Source organism: Herpailurus yagouaroundi, unplaced genomic scaffold, assembly GCF_014898765.1.
Source record: "Herpailurus yagouaroundi ecotype Mexico unplaced genomic scaffold, PumYag 187, whole genome shotgun sequence".
Classification (NCBI taxonomy): Eukaryota; Metazoa; Chordata; class Mammalia; order Carnivora; family Felidae; genus Herpailurus; species Herpailurus yagouaroundi.
The window spans coordinates 3,685,743-3,704,854 of record NW_024412418.1 but is presented as its reverse complement, the minus strand read 5'-3'; the positions used below and the strand labels follow the sequence as shown (position 1 = coordinate 3,704,854).

General features: G+C 55.6%; 1 protein-coding gene across 2 annotated transcripts in view; it reads left to right on the top strand.

Annotated features, from left to right (window-relative positions):
* Positions 1–18,713, top strand: part of P2RX3 (purinergic receptor P2X 3) — a 29,153-nt gene extending 10,440 nt beyond the window's left edge. The window contains exons 5-12 of one of the 2 annotated variants that reach the window (XM_040495131.1): positions 188–281; positions 586–663; positions 1,406–1,547; positions 2,011–2,147; positions 15,536–15,629; positions 15,948–16,013; positions 16,625–16,702; positions 17,137–18,713. In XM_040495131.1, coding sequence (XP_040351065.1) covers positions 188–281; positions 586–663; positions 1,406–1,547; positions 2,011–2,147; positions 15,536–15,629; positions 15,948–16,013; positions 16,625–16,702; positions 17,137–17,250 — 803 coding nt within the window. In that variant the 3' untranslated portion in view covers positions 17,251–18,713. Of the gene's footprint in view, positions 1–187; positions 282–585; positions 664–1,405; positions 1,548–2,010; positions 2,148–2,489; positions 3,455–15,535; positions 15,630–15,947; positions 16,014–16,624; positions 16,703–17,136 lie in introns of those variants that run through there. The other variant, XM_040495132.1, reaches the window with a different exon arrangement.
* The last annotated feature ends 399 nt before the right edge of the window (positions 18,714–19,112 follow it).

The following is a 19,112-nucleotide window of genomic DNA, read 5'->3' as shown; positions in this document are numbered from 1 at the left end:
GCTCAGGAGGAGAGGAGGGAGAGAGCTCAGCAGGGCTCCGGTGCCATTGGTCCACCTTCCTTGCCCTCCCTGTGTCTCCCCTCCACCTGTGGGGTCCCTGAGTGTGGGGGCAGGGGTCCCCTGGTGAAAGGTGGGGTGGGGGTGAGGGAGTGGCAAAGACCCCCAGCACTCGTAGCTCCCGTTACAGGGATCCTCACCGGCCGCTGCGTGAACTACAGCTCTGTGCTCCGGACCTGTGAGATCCAGGGCTGGTGCCCCACCGAGGTGGACACGGTGGAAATGTGAGGACCCCACCCCAGCTCTCCGTTGCCAATGTGGGGAGCTCTGTCTGCACCCCTGCGCCTGCAGAGGGTGTCACGGGCACCCCCAGTGGTGTCCAGTCCAGGGCCCGGAAGTGGTCTCAGGATGGCACCTTCCCCCTTTCTCACCTGCCACCCTCCTCTCCCTCTGGCCCTCGGCCCCAGAGAGGCCAAGACCAGGTGCCGGGTGGGAAACGTCCAGCAGTAAAAGTGGTCCCTGCGCGAAAGCACCTTGTTTCCCCTGTCTCTTCCCAAGAAGCTAAGGCCCCCTTGTCCTCACCCACAGGCCTGTCATGATGGAGGCCGAGAACTTCACTATTTTCATCAAGAACAGCATCCGTTTCCCCCTCTTCAACTTTGAGAAGTGAGTCCCAACTCCCTCCCTAAAGCAGGAAGCGGTGCACCCCCCCCCCACCCCACCCCCAGCTCATTTTCAGAGGGGTGGAGAAGCCCATGGCGCGCGGTTCTCCCCATGGTGTCTCCCCATCTCCCTGGGGCTCCTGTTCCCAATCTCCCAGCTGGTTTTGACCACCAAGTAGTAGGGAGGGCTCTGGGGCCAATCTCCGTGCCAGCCTCCCTCCTTGGGGCTCAGAACCCAGATGGGAGTTCTGCTCCAGGCATGTGAGGGACAAGGTCAGCCTGGGCCTGGAACCCAGATCCCACCAGCCTTCGGGGCCTGAGGGGCCCGTTCCCACCTCTTTCCTCCCACATCAAGCCCAAGTGGGTGTGTCCCTTCCCGCTAGCTAGTTAGGAGCTGGTTGACTCCTTCACTCGGCCGGTGCTCGGCGGGCATCGGGCATGTGCAGCACGGTGCCAGTTACCACGGAGGTGCCGAGAGAAACCAGGCGTGACTCCTAGCCCCTGGGAGCCCCAGCCTGGGTGCTGGGGGATGTTGGACGTGGGCACACTCAACTCTGATGCAGAGAGAGGGGCGTCGGAGTTGCAGGGAGGATCCCAGGAACAGAGGTGACGGAGCCTGCGAGTGTCCAAGATGTCAGGTCCCCGTCCCCCCTGCCTGGGCCCGGAGGGTCTCTGAGGAGGCTGTGTATGCCCATCTTCGTGTGAACCCTGGCCCTTGCTTCTCATCTCTCCTCCTCCCTCCCCAGGGGAAACCTCCTTCCCAACCTCACAGCCGCCGACATGAAGACGTGCCGTTTCCACCCTGACAAGGCCCCCTTCTGCCCCATCTTGCGGGTGGGGGACGTGGTCAAGTTCGCAGGGCAGGATTTTGCCAAACTGGCCAGCACGGTGAGCGCCTAGAGGAGGACCCGGGCCCCTTTGGCAGGCGGAGGGTGGAGGTCCCGGGAACCCGGGGCCGTGGCCGGGCAGCGCCACCTGGTGGAGGCATGCCAGGTCTGCAACTGGCTTCGTGCCTCAACAGGGTCTCCCACCCCTGTCCCGGGGGGCCTTGCCTCCCTCACCCTTCCTGCCAAGCCTCAGTCTGCCATCCTCGCCTTCACACTCCACGTTGGAGCTCTGAAAAAGCCCGCATGGATCCTTCCTGCTGCCAAAGGGACGGAAGACAAAAACGGGATTTATGGGCTCAAAGGTCCTCACCCCTGAGTGCGGCACTTTGTTTACGAAGCAGCACGGGCCGAACCACTTTCCCTCCACCTGGAGAATGGGAAGAATCACGTGTCTGTCTGTCATGACCCCCTGCCCCAGGCCGTGGAGACAGCCCTGCCTCCTCACGCCTGGCCCCCTTCCACAGGGCGGAGTCCTCGGCATTAAGATCGGCTGGGTGTGTGACCTCGACAGGGCCTGGGACCAGTGCATCCCCAAATACTCCTTCACCAGGCTCGACAGCGTTTCCGAGAAGAGCAGCGTCTCCCCAGGCTACAACTTCAGGTAATCCCGGGGCTCCTGGGACATCAGGAGGAGGAGGCAGGGGCCGTTCTAGAGTTCCACCCCCAGCAGCAACGCATGTGGAGAAGAAAGGGGGCCACGTGGTTCCCCCCCCCCCCCCGCCCCGGGCTTCAGCTCGACATCAGAGAAGGCTTTCTAAGTGCCACCACCCGGCGATGGCTCGGCCAGGTCAGCAGTGAGACCGCACGACCAAGGCCTCCCAGAGGGTGTGGTCTGTGATTCTGAGCCCTTCTGAGCTCGGGCTCTGAAGCTGGAGTGTGCCTCAAGAAGGCCCGGGCAGCCCTTGTCGGGCACCTGAGTTTTCTCAGGTTTCTCAATCCACAGAGCAAGGGCAACAGTGGTGCCAGGTTACAAGATGGAAAGAAGGTATTTCCGTTCTGTCCATCTTCATCTCGGTCCCAAAGAACAACCACGGTGGCCGTTGGTTCTTTCTTGCCTTTCCAACCAAGGGCTCAAACCAGCCTTTAAGCACCATCTGGTTCATACTCCCAATGTCCTTGAGACATAAGGAACCTCTCCCTGACACCCACCACCACCACCATCACCTCCATTTGGAAGAGGGGGAAAGAGAAGAACCCAGAATTAACTATTTGGAGCCAGCTGAAAGCCCCTGACGAAGCCCTTGACCTTCTCCCTACCTGATTTCCCCATCTGTGAAATGGCCGTAGTGCCATTATCTTGAGGATCCTAGTAAGCAAGGGGTGAAAAGTTTCAGGTCTCTGGTTTTTTTTTTTTTCCCCTTAACTTTTGAAGATCCTGAGGTCTCTGGTAGGGCCTTGATTGCACACAACAGTGTCATACACTAAACGGGTTGACTAGGCAACGATCAGGGAAAATGGTACACGTCAGAATAGGTTTCAGTTACACGTCCAAAGAATGGTTACTCGAACTTTCTTTGTTATAATGGTGTTTTCCAACATAATGGCATAGATAAGCGAAAAAGTAATCATTTCACCTTTTTCTTAACCTTTATTTGTAGTTCTAAAACCACGTCTAAAACTACATCCCATTACCCTTTATATTTAATAGTTTTAAAATATATATGTATATTCTCTGGAAAGAAGAATTTTTTAAAATTGAAAGTGCTTTCATAATCAACTCCAAACTTTAAAAAACCATAGGAAACAACACATATTTTAAAGTAGGTTAAAAATACTGTTCGGCTCCCTGGCAGAAATTGGCATATTTATTCAGTGGGTACATCACACAGAAATCAATACAAAGGATATTTGTATGGTGGCTTAAAATAGCAACGTAATTAATAAAATTCTCAGGATCTAAAATGCAAAGTTTTCATCTTCATAACTTCCCCCTGGCCAGTGGGAACACTTCAGTTTTCCTAGTAACTTACACGGCAGATGAGCCGGTGAAGGATGTGTGTATTATGAAGCCCCCAACTACTGGGGGGGGGGCCCCCCCAGTTTTAGAACAAGTTGTTTCATTTAAAGAAGAAATGGTCTGGCATTCTGGATCTCCAGTTTATTGTGCTATGGCCTCCCTGCCACCCGCACCCCCTTCCCGCCCGGCACAGCAGGACACGAGGTAGAACTGGTCCTGAATCAGCTTAGATTGTATTTGGGCAGACAGATCCAGGATCTCCAAGAACGCTGTGAGCCTAACCCCTGCAGGGGCCTACGGGGAGCTGTGTGAGAGGTGTGGACCCCAGGTAACTAACCGCCTCTCCGAAGGCTCCTAGGCCAGAGTATGAAGGGGCGAAGCTGCTCAATTCAACCCCTGTAGTTTAGAAGAGTTTCCAAGGGGGCCCAAAGAATAGCTCTGGCGTGGGGGAATATCTGGGGACTGTGACAGACACAGGGCTCCGCCCAAGATCCCCCAAGCCCCTCCCCCCCGGGTGCCCACCCACTGCCCTCATGTTCCCTTCAAGCTACTGGCACCACATGGACCCCCAAGGCTAAGCTAAGCAAGCGCCCACATCGGGGGAGGCCACAGACCGCCCTCTGATAAGAGGCTAAGGGTCACAGCCCAGTTCGGCACAGGCCACACTTGGGTGTCTGACACGGGAAAACTAAGAACCACAAAGCTCCTCATTCCCCAGCACGATACGTTGTTTGGCACAACGCTCTGTGATGTAGGTGCCACCGTATCCCCACTTCACAGGTGAGAAAACAAAGGCTTGCAGCCTGAAATAAGTTTCCCAAGGCCACACAACCAGGAAGCGTGGGAGCCTGGACACAACCCTACTTTCTCAGCTGATTTCCATGCATTCACGAAAGCTACGGACATTCCTATGTGTTAACCCTCCGGAAAACATGCTTGTGTGCTTGACGTTTTCACCCTCACTTAAACAAAGAATCTGAGGTCCACAGAGGCTAAAGGGACTAGGGGCTGCTGGAGGCACAATTCAGGGTCTGGCCTTTTGTCCCCCAAACAAATTCACCTGCTGCTCCGTCTCTAACACAGGCCAGATTTTTTTTTTCAACGTCCTACAGTTGCCATTCGCTCTGGAGGGAATGGAATCATTCAGCCAAGAGTCAGCCTTGTTTTAATCTGCAAACTCAGACGAGAGGCAGCTAGAGATTCACATTTCCATCACTAATTACTTCTGCAGCTCCTTTCCAAATTCCCTCCCCCTCCTTCTTGCCGCTCTTCTTCTGTAGGATCAGAGATTGAGAGAATGTATAGCCAATGAGGACCCCTGGGAGACCCCTAGACTGAGGGGGCCTTTTTACAGATGAGGAAGTGGAAATTTCAGAGGGGAAGTGACTTGCCCAAGGCTACAGGAACACCTTAAGGAGCCTGAGAGGTCATTTGTACCAACTCCACTATCAGTCTCGCTGTAACACGGCCCCAGACGTGGGGCCGCCTCACAAGATGGCCTGTCCCTCATTGACAGCTCCAGTTATTGGAAAGGTGACCTCGTATTGAGCCAGAATGTGTCTCCCTTCGACTTCTACCCAAAGTACGTGGTGCCGTCCATCTAAATTAATCTTTGTTTGTGTGATCTCCTGAGGTTGCCATCTGTCCCTACCTGAAACTTGGTGGAACGATTTTATTTTTACTCCTCTGTCTATTCTGTATGGCTGAACACTCCAGGTGCCTCTTTAATGTGGTATTTTTATGAAGCCTCTTTCCAAGTACATTGAGAGTTGCCATCGGTGGGTCCATCCGGATTCGTAGTGGACGAAGTACAGCATTTCCAAAAATAAGAACTGGCGAGAGTCACCGGTGTAGTGGTGTGCAGGTGACAGGCACCCCAGTGGCAGCGGTGTAGACAAGGGCCAGGTCCCTGCATCCCAGGTGGACCCTCGGTGCACCAGAGCAGGATTTTAACCAGAGTGCTGGGAGCAGGCAGACCGGGTCGCATGTGAATGTGAGTATTGGGTAAGGTTTTGAGGGAGTGGGTGTGTTTGTTCGGGGATGAGTGTGAGTCTGTGGGTGAGTGTGTAAGTGCACTGTGTGCCTGAGCGTGCCCGTGAGTGTGTGTGTGTGTGTGTGTGTGTGTGTGTGTGTGTGTGAACACGCTGTCAGGGAATGTACATGAGTGCGCATGAGTATATGGGCAGAGATGGTTACAAAGACGGATTAAAAATACTATAGCAGTCAGGGTCCCAGCAGGAAACAGATGGCACATGCAAACTGGGTAATTTGAGGAGAGTTTAATAAAGGGACTGTTTCAAAGGTGTGGGCAGGGTGTAGGAAAACCGCAAAGGATAGCGCAGAGCCTGGGGCCAGTACCCGGACGCCGGTGACTGCCCGGGTCTGAAGGGGCGAGGGCAGGAAGCAGTGACTGACACCTGGGGACACCGCTGTCAGGACAGGAGTTGTGACCCCGCCAGGCTCCACCCGAAGCCAGAACCCAAACCACGGACTGAGGATGCCCGAGGCAGGAGTGTGGATCAGGGGTGTCCTCCATGAACACAGGGAGGTCTCTAATCCTCATACGCCCCTGAGGAGCCCATGGAGCAAATGCTCCATAAGATGCACCTGTTCATAGACAGGCATTTTCTTTAAAAAAAAAAAAAAAAAAAAAAAAGAACACCTTATTTCCACAAATAAGATAGAAATGCATCCTCAGAATAATACATCCAAGCGATATGTAGACACTCCCTTTCACTCCTCCGGTTTTGCTCCCCTTACAGGAAGTTAATGTCCTGGACAGTTTGGTGAGCTTCCCTCCAGTGCTTTTTCTCTGCGTTTCTGTGCAGAGATTCTAGGACTTTGAAGATCTTTAAAAAGCCCATCCCCAGACCTCAGAAGAAGAGCCCCCCAGAGTTAAGTTTGCAAAGCCTTTTCACACCTATTTTGTCAGGATTCACAGCTCACGCCCACACCCCCCCCCCAACCGGAGACACTTGCCCCCAGGTCACACAGCTTAAAGAAGAGGTGCATCGGGGCCCAAACCCAGGGACCTGATCTACAGCCAGTGCCCCTAGCACACCTGCCACCTTCAAATCGTTTGCAACAAGGAAGCAACCAGAAGAGAGACCCCCAGCAGCGATGGCCCCATGCATTCAGCAGCGTCTGATTCCCATTTCTCCCCCCCCCACCCCCCCACCCCGAGCGCTGCTAAGACAGCTTTGCGACTAAAAGGCAAGGCGGTTTTGGATTTCCTCTCTTGGTGTCTGGGACAAAAAACACGTGTTCAGCTGCGAGATGTTCCTCATGCGGTAGGTGTTTCTAGTGATCGCTTCGTGCTGGAAACGTACCCACGAAGCTCAGAAATCTGGCACCTGCTGTTTCCACGCCGAAACGTGCGGATCAGCAAGATCTTAGGCCAATCGGCAGAGACAGAATCGAAAGTGTGCCCTTGGCTTTGATCATTCTTTCTGCAATCTGGATTTTTCTCCTTCCAAAAGCCATGTGTTAAAAGCAGCCATTTCCGTCATCTCCCCAGAGACACTCGAAGGCCCCTTCGACGGGGGTGTATTTTGCTTGAATTCTCCATGATCCATTTTCCTCTTCCCTTTGTTTAGCTGGAAGTGGGAGAGAGGCCACTGGAGCGATCCTGAATTTTTACAGCCTTGTATAACGTTCCTGTCTACCCTATCCACACAACAACCAACTTTATTGTAGAATATAATGGCTAACCCTCGCTGAGCGCTTACCCAGTGAGCCAGGGACTTAGCAAGTGCTCTTTGTGGATTATCTCATCAACTCTGAAGAATTTTATAGCTGGAAACTGAAAGCTCAGAGGTTTCATTATCTGCCCAAGGCCACACAGCAAATACAGCTGGACTGGATTTCAAATTCTGACAGCCTCCAGAGCCTGTGCTGGTAACCACAAGTATCCCGGTAGGACCGTACGGTTACCCCCATTTGACAGATGAGGAAACTGAGGCTACAAAGATTACTCCCGGAACAGACGGCTAGCCACCTGGCTCTCGGGTAGGTACTTCTTCCAACTGTGTGTCCGTTGATCTTTCCCTGCCTCATCAAAGATGAATTAATAGTAATGTGTAAAAAGATCAACAACAAACCATTGTTTAAATGTCCGCCCCTGAAGCTGATTAGGCTCCGAGAATATGAGTAAGTAAGTATGGCTTGGGGTCTTCGCTAAGGGAAGGCGTCCCAGCTCCAAGGATGTGGGGGGGGGGCCCCGCCGCCATGCAGTGAGTCTGCCAGGAGATATTTTCCTATCAGTATAAAATCAACTGTAAAAGTGTATTTCAGCTGGCAAAACTGCTTCTCACCAGGCAAAAGCTTTGCTGGGAACACCACTTCCTTCACTTGGAAACTCACATTCCGGGCCCTAGTTTTCCCTTACAAGTCCAACCCGGATCCCGCAAGTTTGCTGCTATTTTTTCTGCGGCTGTGACAGTTACGTGTCCCTGCTTTAGGAAGGAATCTCCATCACTCCATGGGATCGTTTCTAAACAGATGTCTGAGAGCTTCCAAGGGATTTGTACATTGTGATAAAACCCTTCTCCATTCAGCAGACGGTTATTGACTGCCGACTGGTGCAAATGTCAGCCCAGCGTGGAGAAGCGTTTCTAAGAGCTGGAGCCACCCGAGGCTGGAACTGGGCTGCTTCTGAAGGCAGCGAGTTTCGCCTCTCTGGGGGGATCCCGGGAGCGGGCAGCGGTGGCCAGCCTCTTGTGGCTAACGAGGGGAGGGCTCTGAAAATCTCTTCCAATTCCAGATTATATCAGGCTTTGTGGCTCATACAAACGTGAACGAGACCAGTTCCTACGGTCAAGTGGAAATGATACAAACCTGAACCGAAATAACAAAATGTTTTATACGACAAATCTTTTGTGCCGGAGCGAGCCAAGAATAATGAAGGTGAAGCAGAGGTGAAGCAGAGAGAGCCCCCCGGGGGTGGGGGGTGAGGCAGGAGGCCTGCAGGCTGTGGTTGAGGCTCCCTGACCCCCCAGATGCTCAGTGTGATCGTCAGCAAGTCTCAGCCCCTCTGGGGGCCTCAGTTTCTTCTTCTGCGAAATGGGCTGTTCAAAGGTGATAAGGCCCCTTCAGGCTCTAGAAGTCTGAACCAGTGCCTGTGGGTGTCTGGGGAGAGGCTTTGGAAGGTCGGGCTGCTGAAGCGTGCACTGTTATTTATGGACCTGTCTCATCGGAACGTACTTTCAACCCTGCCCAGCAGAAGCACATCTGACAAATGATTTATTACGGTAATTGATGTTTCTACTTACTCATTCTTTATCTATCGCTGCTCGCGGCATGAGGGATCACGTGCGCGCGCACACACCCTCCCGACCCCAACAGCTGCAGCCCGGGCCTGGCCGCCCCCCGGGCTCCTTGCCCCTTCCGGGCGCAGTGGCCTCAGGCGTCCAGCTCCATTCTCTCCTTGCCGGCCCCAGCCGCGCTCTCTCTCCCCAGCAGCTGTTTTCACAGGGCACCAGCTTAGCAAGTCCTTGCGCCACCCCAAGGCCGCCACGAAGTCTCCTTTCTGGGCCCTGTCCCGGGGGAGCGGCAAGGGGGAGCATTCGAGCTCAGATCCCGTCTGCGCCCCCGGCAGGCCCAGGAGCAGGAACAGAGCGGCCGTTCTTCTCTCCAGCTCGATGATCACGGGATGATGTTCCCCGAAAGCCCTGTGCCTCACGCCCAGCAGCTCACAGAATCCTCCGTAACAAGCCCATAGCACCTGCCGGCACCTCTGTTTCACATCTGGGGAGACTGAGACGCACCCAGGTGAGGGACTTTCCCTCAGCTGATGAGGGCTAATTGGGAGCCGCGGTGCCAGCCCAGGACGGTGTCGTTTCAAAGCCCTTCCACCGACGGCCAGAGCACCGGGCGGCCGTGAGGTGTCGGGGAGGCAGGTAGTGTGGAAGCCTCGGCCCCAGCGCTCGGCAGGACGAAGCACTCCGCACATATGACGTCTCTGCTGTTGTCCCCACTTCTCCTCCACGGGGGCTGGTTCCCACCGACAGCGCCTACTCTCCCACCCAGCCACCTGCCACATCTAAATGTTTTCTATTTGGGAGACAAACAGCCCGAGGCTGCCACCTTCGAGCAGCTCCACCTAAAGAACGGGAGCGTTCCGAGAGGCCGAGTCAGGAGGGGGAAACCGGAGGCCGACGTGGCTAAACTGAGTCTGTGGGATGCCAGGAATCTGGGGAACCAGCGACAACTGCACTTGGTAGGCCCGCGGGCAACGGCGGAGCGTGGGGTCTGCCTCCGAGTCCTAACTGTCAACCACAGTCTGGGGCAGCAGGTGCTGAGGCAGAGACCCCGGGGCCGGGCAGAGGCAAGACAGGTAGCTCGTCACAGTTACAGCCTCCGCCCCACGCTGACAAAGCAGCTCTGGAGAAAAAGGAGACACCGGGTTCCCCGCGTCTGCCCATCTCTGCGGTGTAAATACGCCTCCCTTGTCAACTCGAAGCTACAAGCGTGAGGTCGCCGAGTGTGGTCTCGGGAAGAGACGCGCGAGAGGGCTTGCGGTTCCCTCAGCCAGGACAGCTGCCTCCGCCTCTGGCCTGCTCACGTCTCACCTCTCCTTCCGGGTCGCAGCTTTAATGTCGCTTCGCACAGAGCCTTCCTTGACTCTCCAGTCTAGCTCTTCACTCGATGAGCTCTCCGAATGGTGCTCTCTCCTTTTCAGCCCCGATGCCGGACTTTAGCTACTTATGGGAATGTGTGGCTGTTAGTATTTCTCTCCCTGTTGTGAGGAGAGCAGAGCTGGCCAAGGTATCAGCAGTGCCTAGCGCAGTGCCTGGCCAAGGGTAGGTGTGCTCTAAATATCTGCTGGGCCCTAGTGGATGAAGAGGAGTTTGCAAGGTGGGAAGGGAGGGGAGGGGAAACAGCATGGGCAGAGGCAAGAAGTCCGTGTCTATGAGGTGGCTCAGGAAGGCAGGCAGGGTGGTATGGCTGTTACTTCTGGTGCCTGGCACCGAGGGAGCATCTGCCAGTAGGTGAGGAAGGCGGACTGGGCCCGGCTGGGTGTTGGTGGCGTCGCTCTCGCCAGCCGCATTTCCCAGCCGAGAAAACCAAAGCTGCAGAGGTAGGAATCGGAGGATTTGGGAGAAATCAGGGCCGGGCACGGTGTAGCTCAGCCCATCCCCTTTACAGACAAGGAAGCTAGGCATCCCTCTCCCAACACTGCATGGCCGGCATGTGCTTCCTGTTCTGCTCCCAGCCAGTGACTCTGGGTCATTGGCTCTGGGTCGAGAGACCCACCTTCCCAACACAGAAGGTCCCCCGCTGGAGAACTGAAAGCAATTGGCCAGGATCTCACAGAAGTCAGGCAGCAAAAAGAACAGTCTAGAATGCTGGCTACGAGTGTGGGCTGTGGCACTGGACTGCCTGAGTTTGAATCCCAGGTTCGCTCACCGACTGGTGGTTTGGGGACCTTACACAAATTGCTCAACCTGTGTGATCCTGGTTCCTCATCTGTAAAATGGGAAGAGCAGCAGTGCACGATTCCACGGGGTTGAGTATTCAATGCGCTAGTAAGTGCATTCACTTGGCACAGTGCCGGGCACATAGTAAGCACTCAGCACATGCTGGCCGTTCTTCCCACTGGTAGGACTCTCTCCAGGATAGATACTGTTTCATGTATCATGATCCTAGGATATGAAAGGCAAGGGACAAGCTTTAGGCACTTTTCCGTCCTCCCCGTGGCTCTTTCTGTTCTCACCGCTCGGTTGAGGAAGAAAGCTCAGAGAGGTTTCCGCTTGTCCAGGGTGGAAAAATTAGTCAAAGGCCACAGAACCACGCCCAGACCTCCAAGACTCTTGGAGGGGAAAATCCTAGCCATGTGGCATCATTGGAATTTGCTCTCTCCCTGGCTACTCTTGAAAACCTCCCCCATTTTTTTTAATGTTTATTTATTTGGGGGTGGGGAGGGAGACAGGATCTGAAGCAGACTCAGCCCTGAGAGTGGAGAGCCCCATGTGGGGCTCGAACTCACCAACCATGAGATCATGATCCGAGTCGAAGTCAGATGCTTAACTGACTGAGCCACCCAGGCACCCCCAAAACTCCCCAGTTTTAACTCACTCTTCGTTCTTTGGTGGGTAACTTCTCCTCCCTGAACCCCAGGTCTCTCAGCTAGAAAATTATGGATGTTTGTAACAGTCAGGGTAAATATTGCTAACTGCCGTAACAAACACCCCCTCAGCTTGGAGGCTTCACACAAATGTTTGTTTACTGCCCATGGCACAGTTCACACTGGGTCAGCGCAGTCGTTCGGGCAGCTGGGCTCCTGTCACCTCTTGAATCAGTCTCCCCTAGGGCCTGAGTTCACCCCTAGTTCCCCAGTGGCCGGCCATGAGGAAAGAGAGGATAAACAAGGTACGATGTTCCAACACACCTCAGCCCACATTTGGCAGACTTCACTTCCATTCACGTTCCATTGGCAAGAAGTAGCCAAGGCCCCCGCCTTAGTTCGTTGCAAGAGGGCGGGCAGTATGGTCCAGCCACGTGCCAAGAGAGAGGACACCCCAGACCCTGGTGCCACAGGGCTGGGCCAGATGCCGTGACACTCACCGGCCACACTCGACAGCAGAAGTCAGGACTCCCGGGCCCTTCCCTGCTTTTAGCCTGGGCCCTCCCTCCCTGAGCACCGTGCTTCCTCCCTCCTACCCAGGAAGAGAACCAGTCCCTGCCAACCCGCCTCCGAGGGTGGGTGGTTGGTGAGATAATGATCTTATCATACGTATTGCCTCTTGGAAGGCAGGTGCTGGAGAAAAACCAAGTCCGCTTTGGTTTTTCTCCCTGTTCCTTCACATTCCTTCCCAAGATAAATTTAGCCAGCCCTCGCTTTGAACGCAGTGCCCAGGATGCTGACTTTTTGTTCTCCGAGTCAATGTGAGAGCATTTTTCATGACGGTAGCCTCAGGCTGGGAATGCAGACTTCAGGAGCGCAGTGCCAGCCTCTGCCCTGCCCCAAACACCTGTGACCCACAGTCCCACCCCGGCCCGGTCCCCGTGGACAGCAGGTGCCTGAGCTCTCCAGGGATGTGAGCAGAACACAGAATACAGATGGGCTTTGAGATCTGGCTCCAGGTCTGCTTCTGTCCTTACTGGCCACCTAGAGCTCGGAGGCAGCACATTCAGGATTAAGGGCAGAGATTGGAATCCCGGCTCAGGCAGGTCGCCTCCTCCTCTGTCTCCCCATCTACAAAATGGGTCCTCACCCCTTCTTCATGAGATTAACTGCGTGAGATACTTGTCTTAAGAGATTTGCATATTTTCTGGTATTCAGTTAACAGGAGTGGAGAAGGTAATGGTCTACACTTTTTCTCAGGCCAACCTGAAAACCACAGTGAGGACTTCCTGGAGCCTCTGTCCATTCCAGATGCTTCTTTTCTGGACTTCTTTAAAATCTCCTGAGAGGCCTCCTTGGACCACTGTATTCTTGGACCTCCTCGTCATCATAAGAGTGACTTCCTTTCTGGGGTCTATTTTGCATCCCCCCTCCTGCTGGTGCGGCCTGGTCCACTCCCTTCTGCCTGGTCTGTGAAGCCCTCCGCCGCCACCCAGACCATATCTTATCATATCTTGGAGGTGGGTCCAGCCCCTCCCCTCTGTCCCCATCCTCCAAGACTGCTTCTTAGGGTTAGGTCTTTGGGCTCCTCTCAGCCTCCTTCCTGGGACCACTCCCATTTTTACTCTGGGTCTCTGTCTCCAGAAGATCATCCTGCCCTCCCCTGCCTCCCCTTTTGGCTGTGGAGTCCACAGGACACACGTTCCCAGGTCAGGCTCCCTGGGGAAGCTTCCCCTCACTGGCTAGGTTTCAGCCTACTTGTCAGTCCGGGGCAACAGGTGCACCATGTGGGGACACACACACACACACACACACACACACACACACACACTGGCTGTTTCCCCATGGGAAACGTGGGGCCCAGATTCCTTCCGGACCCAGTTCACCCCTTCTTCCTCTGATGGCCTGTGGATGCCTCCCACGGCTGCACCCACCTGGAACCAGAGGGTAGGGAGCTTGGCCGAGGCAGTCTCTGCAGACCAGGCTCCCAGGCCCTGCAGAGAAGGGCAGAGTGTCCAACCCAGAGATGGCGACAAGTGTCGAGACAGTGCCTGTCCCAAAGGACGGGTCTCCGTGTTTACCCCTGTCACTAACAGATCTGCAAGGGGGACATGAGCACCCCCTCTTCCTAGACATGAAAAGTGAAACCCTGAGGGCTGGATCACATAAAAGGCCAAGGTGCCAACATGGAGTGGAGCTTCGGACCCCTTTCTGCCTAACTCCAAAATTCCTCACAGCCAGAGCAGACAGTGGCTGACATTTTATAAGTTTAGATGACTCTTCCCCAAGATGATCTTGTTCCCAAACCCGTGATCCCTCTGTTGTCTCAGCACTTGGCTGAGCATTTTACTCTCCCCGCTGTACAGATTCAAATGCAAACAGCCGTGGGAGGGGCGGCACAGCAGTCCGGGAAACCCCTTTGAGGAAGGAGTTTCTCAAGACTCCTCTTTCTGCTGGGAGAGGCCTGGGAACCTGTGGGGATCAGAAACACTGAAGGGGAGGGGTGCCGGGGTGGCTCAGTCTGCTGGGCTTCCCACTTGGGCTCAGGTCATGATCTCATGGTTCGTGGGTTCAAGCCCCGCGTCGGGCTGTGTGCTGACAGCTCAGAGCCTGGAGGCTGCTTTGGGTTCTGTGTCTCCCTCCCTCTCTGCCCCCTCCCCTGCTCATGCTCTGTCTCTCTCTCTCTTTCTTTCAAAAATAAAATAAAAATATTAAAAGATAAAAGAAGGAAAGAAAGAAAGAGAAAAAGAAACACTGACGGGGACACAGCTGCTGCACCAAATCGGACCCGTGTCAGGCCCACACACCTATGGGTTTTCTGAGCCCCTTCACTCCATCATCTCACTTGACCCTCACCGTTTTCCTGGGACACCGGTATCAGGAACCCATTTTACTGCCATGGGTTAAGAGATTACACTTTGCTGACACTGGGGTTTTGCCTAGCATGGGCAGGGCGTGGGGAGGGGGCCAGGGGGCGGGGGGGAGGATTGACTGGCTTTAAACAAATGCAGTTCACCTGCTTACTGGCTGTGAAGCCACAGGCAGTCCCTTCACCTCCCGAGGCATCTTCACAGTGAGGTGCTCGGGGGGCCCCCCGTTTTGAAGGTGATCATTCTTACCTGTCCCCAGCAAGGTTCCTGGCACCCAGCAGCCCGGGAAGAGAAGGTGTAGAGGATATAGTCCTGAACTTGGGCTACTTCACCCCCCTCAGAGCCTCGCTTGAAAAACAGAGCAGTCACGTCCCTACCCAGCAGGTCTGTGACGAGGGTAGAAGGAGACAAGGTGTCTGAAAGGGCTTTTTAAAGCCTCTCTATAAATGCGAATGTATTTCTTCAGCAATAATAACAGCCAACAGCGGCAAATATCTCCTGCCTGCATACTGTGTTCCAGGCACTGTTCTAGACGCCCTGGGTGTGGGGTTCCATTCAATTCTCACAGCACCCCTGGGAAGCAGGACTTCTATATTATGACCAATAATAATGGAGGAACTTGAGTCTCAGAGGGGTTAAGGAACTGGCCCCAGGTTGCACAGCCAATAAGTGGCAGAGCCAGGCTTTGAGCCCAAGGAGGCTGACAAGCCTATGGGAGGGGAGCATCTGCTGCGAGCTGGGCCCTGAGATACCCAAACAAGTAAAACTGAAGACGCGTGGAGTCCAGCACAGCTCAGACTTTCACACACATGAGAATCATCTCTGGATATCATTTAAAAAGGCAGAGTCCCGGGCCCCACCCACAGAGATGCTGATTCCACAGGTTTGGGGGAGGGCTGGGAATCTGCCTTTGTAACAAGCCCCGAAGATGACGTCTGTGCAGAGGGCCAGCTAACCACACAGGGAGGACGGTGGCAGGCGTCCAGCAAAACCATCGATAAAAGTCGCTCAGTAAGCACAGACTGTAGGCTCCAGGGGACTCTGAAGGTTCAGGTAGGAGTCCCCAGGGCGACCCACCTGCCGCCTCTGGCCTCCAGGTTCGCCAAGTACTACAAGCTGGAGAATGGCAGCGAATACCGCACACTGCTGAAGGCTTTTGGCATCCGCTTTGACGTGCTGGTGTACGGGAATGTGAGTCCTCGGGCTGGGGTGACGGCGGGGCACAGGGGAGGAAACCCAGACCGGTCTTGGGCCCCGAAGAGCCTCCTCTGCTGGGGGCGGGGCAGGGGGGGGGTGGCAAGGTCCTGCCACTGACCAGCTCTGAGAGCCTCAGCTAGTCACATCTGTAGTCTCTTTGCCTGGGCTGGGGCGTGAAGGGCTGGGGCCTGCTGGTCCTCCAAGAACCCTCCACCCATGGGCTCTCTCTGGCTGCGAGTCCACGTTCGGTCTCAGGCCTCAGGACCTCGTACCTGACCCTCTGCCCACTCACCTGGATCTTTGTGCATGCAGGCTGGCAAGTTCAACATCATCCCCACCATCATCAGCTCTGTGGCAGCCTTCACCTCTGTGGGAGTGGTGAGTTTAGCCCCTCCAGGCTCAGACAGGAGGCCAGTCAAGGTGGGGCTCCAGCTGGGGGTGGCGGGGGGGGGGGTGGCCCAGGTAAGCCCTGCTTCTGCCTAAATGTAAAGCCTGACCTCTTGCCAGATGCTTCAGTCTGGCAAGGGGACTGTCCCCCACCCCCAGACTGGTTCAGTCCTGAGTGAACATGTCCAGTCACGGAGAGCTCATTACCTCCCCGTTTGTGGGAGGGACAGACTTGGTTCAGAGCTCCTGTTCCCCACCGTGAAGGTGAGGGAGGAGACTCCAGGAGTCCACAGACCTCAGGAACAGAGCCCTGCTCCCAGGGACTCCTACCCCCTCACCCTCCGCTTCTCCCATCAAGTCCTCTCCCTGCATTTTGGTCTGGGGTCACTGCCAGGAACTGGAGATTCGGGTGATGAAGACATTCTGCCAAGCCCCTGGACATTTTTCCAAGTGGAAACATCAGTCAGGTGTCTTTGGAGGACTCCTCCCGGCCCCTGGCCTGCTGTCTGCCTGAGGGCAATCGTGCCCACTGCTGCTTCCTGCCAGCCCGCTCCTCCCCTCGCGGGGCAGCCCCACTGAATCCGCCCTGCCTCTTCCTCCAGGGGACCGTCCTCTGTGACATCATCCTGCTGAACTTCCTCAAGGGGGCCGACCAGTACAAAGCCAAGAAGTTTGAGGAGGTGAGCTGGAGAGGGTGGGGGCAGGCGCATGAGAGGTGGAGGGACAGGGCAGGGAGTGGCACTAGGCCCCAGAGACTCTCAATCGCTCCCCCTTTTGGGGACTTCTTCAGGGGAGCTCATTGGGCCTCGGTGCAAGTTGGGGGTCCAGAAAAGAGGGATTTGGCCAAGAATGGGCTCTGTGGAGACCCTTGGGGGCTCTGTGGGTCATCACGGCCGACACCCCCTTCTACTCATTGCCCCTCTCCGTTTCTGGTTAGCTCAGGTTCCTGTCTGCCCTTGGGGTGCACGGAAAGACTGTTGGGATCACGCAGACTTGCTCGAGCTCCTGGATAAGGAGGCCGCGAGCCCCACCTGCTGTGTCTGCCAAGTGGGGTCCCCACAGGAGGACCTTCCCCGTAGTTAGAGCACGATAACGCCAGCCTTTCTATCTGCAGGTGGACGAGACGACGCTGAAGGTCACCGCCTCGGCCAACACAGTGTACCCCAGCGACCAGACCACCGAAGAGAAGCGGTCCACAGATTCGGGGGCCTACTCCATCGGCCACTAGGGCCCCTTCCCGGGGCTCCATCTGCTCACCCTTGGGCTCCAGGCCTCCCACTAGGGCACCCACCTAGGCAAGGGGGGGAGGCAGAGAGGGGGGGGCCTCCGTTTCTACTGTTCACCCCAGGAAGCCACACTGGACCCAGGTGTCTGGGCCTCGCAGCGCTCTGGCAGACAGGTAGCCCTCCCTGCTAAGACCTCACTCTCCCCTTCACCCCTTGCCTCGCCTCTGTCTGCTTCCCTGCACCCCTAGGGCAGTAGCACCTGAGCTGCCCCCCTTCCCAAGAGTAGAGAGAACAACAGTGACAATGAGTGGCCACAAGGCACTACTAAGTGCCCGCCAGTGTCACTCACATTATCTCATTTAACCCGTAGAATAATCCTATGAGGTAGATGTTAGTTTCCCTGTTTTGAAGATAAACTGAGGCTCAGAAAGACTGAGTCATTTGCCCAAGGCCACACAGCCAGGAAGCATGAGAGCTGGGATTTAAACCCACATCTAACCCCATCACCCACAACCCCACAAGGGAAGCGTGAACTCCCCGGGGGCATCTGTCCCCTCCCCGCCCCCCTCCCAAGCTGCTTCAGCCTTCCCCACAGCTACCAGGGTCAGGTTCAGCTTAATAAAGAGTAAGCCCCATGCTTTCAACAGGAACTCGGGACCCATTTTAGGGGAGATCAGTTAGACAGGGACGTGGGGTCTCTTTCTCTGCCTCGAGTGGATCCCCAATTCAGAGGGAAAGAGGAAGCATGACTGTCAGCGAAGTTTCCCGTTGCTCCGTCCCCAACCAGGAGAGGACCATTCTCTTCTCTCTCTGGGACCCCCACATACTCACACGCATCGGGCCCCCTCACTCCAGGAGTGGAACTAGCCCCCCACCCCCTTAGGCTGGGGTGTGATTCCCAGACCCCGGGGCCCTTTTCTAGCTGGGTGGTGCTTCTTTGCAACACCAGTGAACAGGCTCCAGTGAGGCCCAGTGCCCCGTGAGCTGCTGGCCAGCCAGGCCACCCCCCACATGGCCCTAACCAGTGGTCAGTCTTCTACTGCTAGAAACCCTCTCATCCCACTCTCCCGTGTACAGATGAGCCAACTGAGGCCAGAGAGGGGAAATGACTTGTGTCACACAGTCAGTGACCAAGGGAGAACCCAGCTGTCCGGGCGCTGAGGGAAGGAAGCAAGAGCAAGGAGCCAGAGAGGTCGCTGGAGAAGCATCTGGTCCCCCCACACCTCCATCAGCCTGACACCCCCTCCTCCCCTCTGGGCTCGCCTCCCGTGAGACGCCCGGGCATCTCCCCAGGGCAGAGTTCCGGAGCAGATTTAGGTCTTTAGGAAGCCTGAAGGATATACAATTTGGGGTATCTTTTTAAAATAATACTAAATTAGGTAACAGAAGGGGCTCCTGCAAGAGGGAGGCCCCAAAGTAATCAGTTTCATCACCTCCCAGTAAAACCACGTCTGGAAAAACTGGAGCGGAGACATGACTCTGTGGTCTCAGCTGCAGTGAGCTTGCCTAGGGATGGAGGGCTCGGCCCTCTACAGAAGGCGCAGGGAGACGGGGAGGGGGCAGCTTTGGGGGTCACTCGGGAGGGACCAGTGTGGGAGCAGCGGGCACTCGCAAAGGCCTGAATCCAGTGATTCCCCCCCTCCCCCACCAGGGGAGAAGGCATCAGGCCCATCACCCCCCACACACACCTCATCCTCAAGCTGGTGGGGTAACACCTCCCCGGGGGTGCCCTCCGGCTTCAGGCCACGTCCAGAGATCTGACCAGCAGAGACTGCGGTGGAGGCAGTGGTTCTGGAGCGGGGAGACTCACAGGCATCCCCAGCTGGGCTCACAGGGGGGCTCCCTGCAGAGCAGCCTGAAGCAA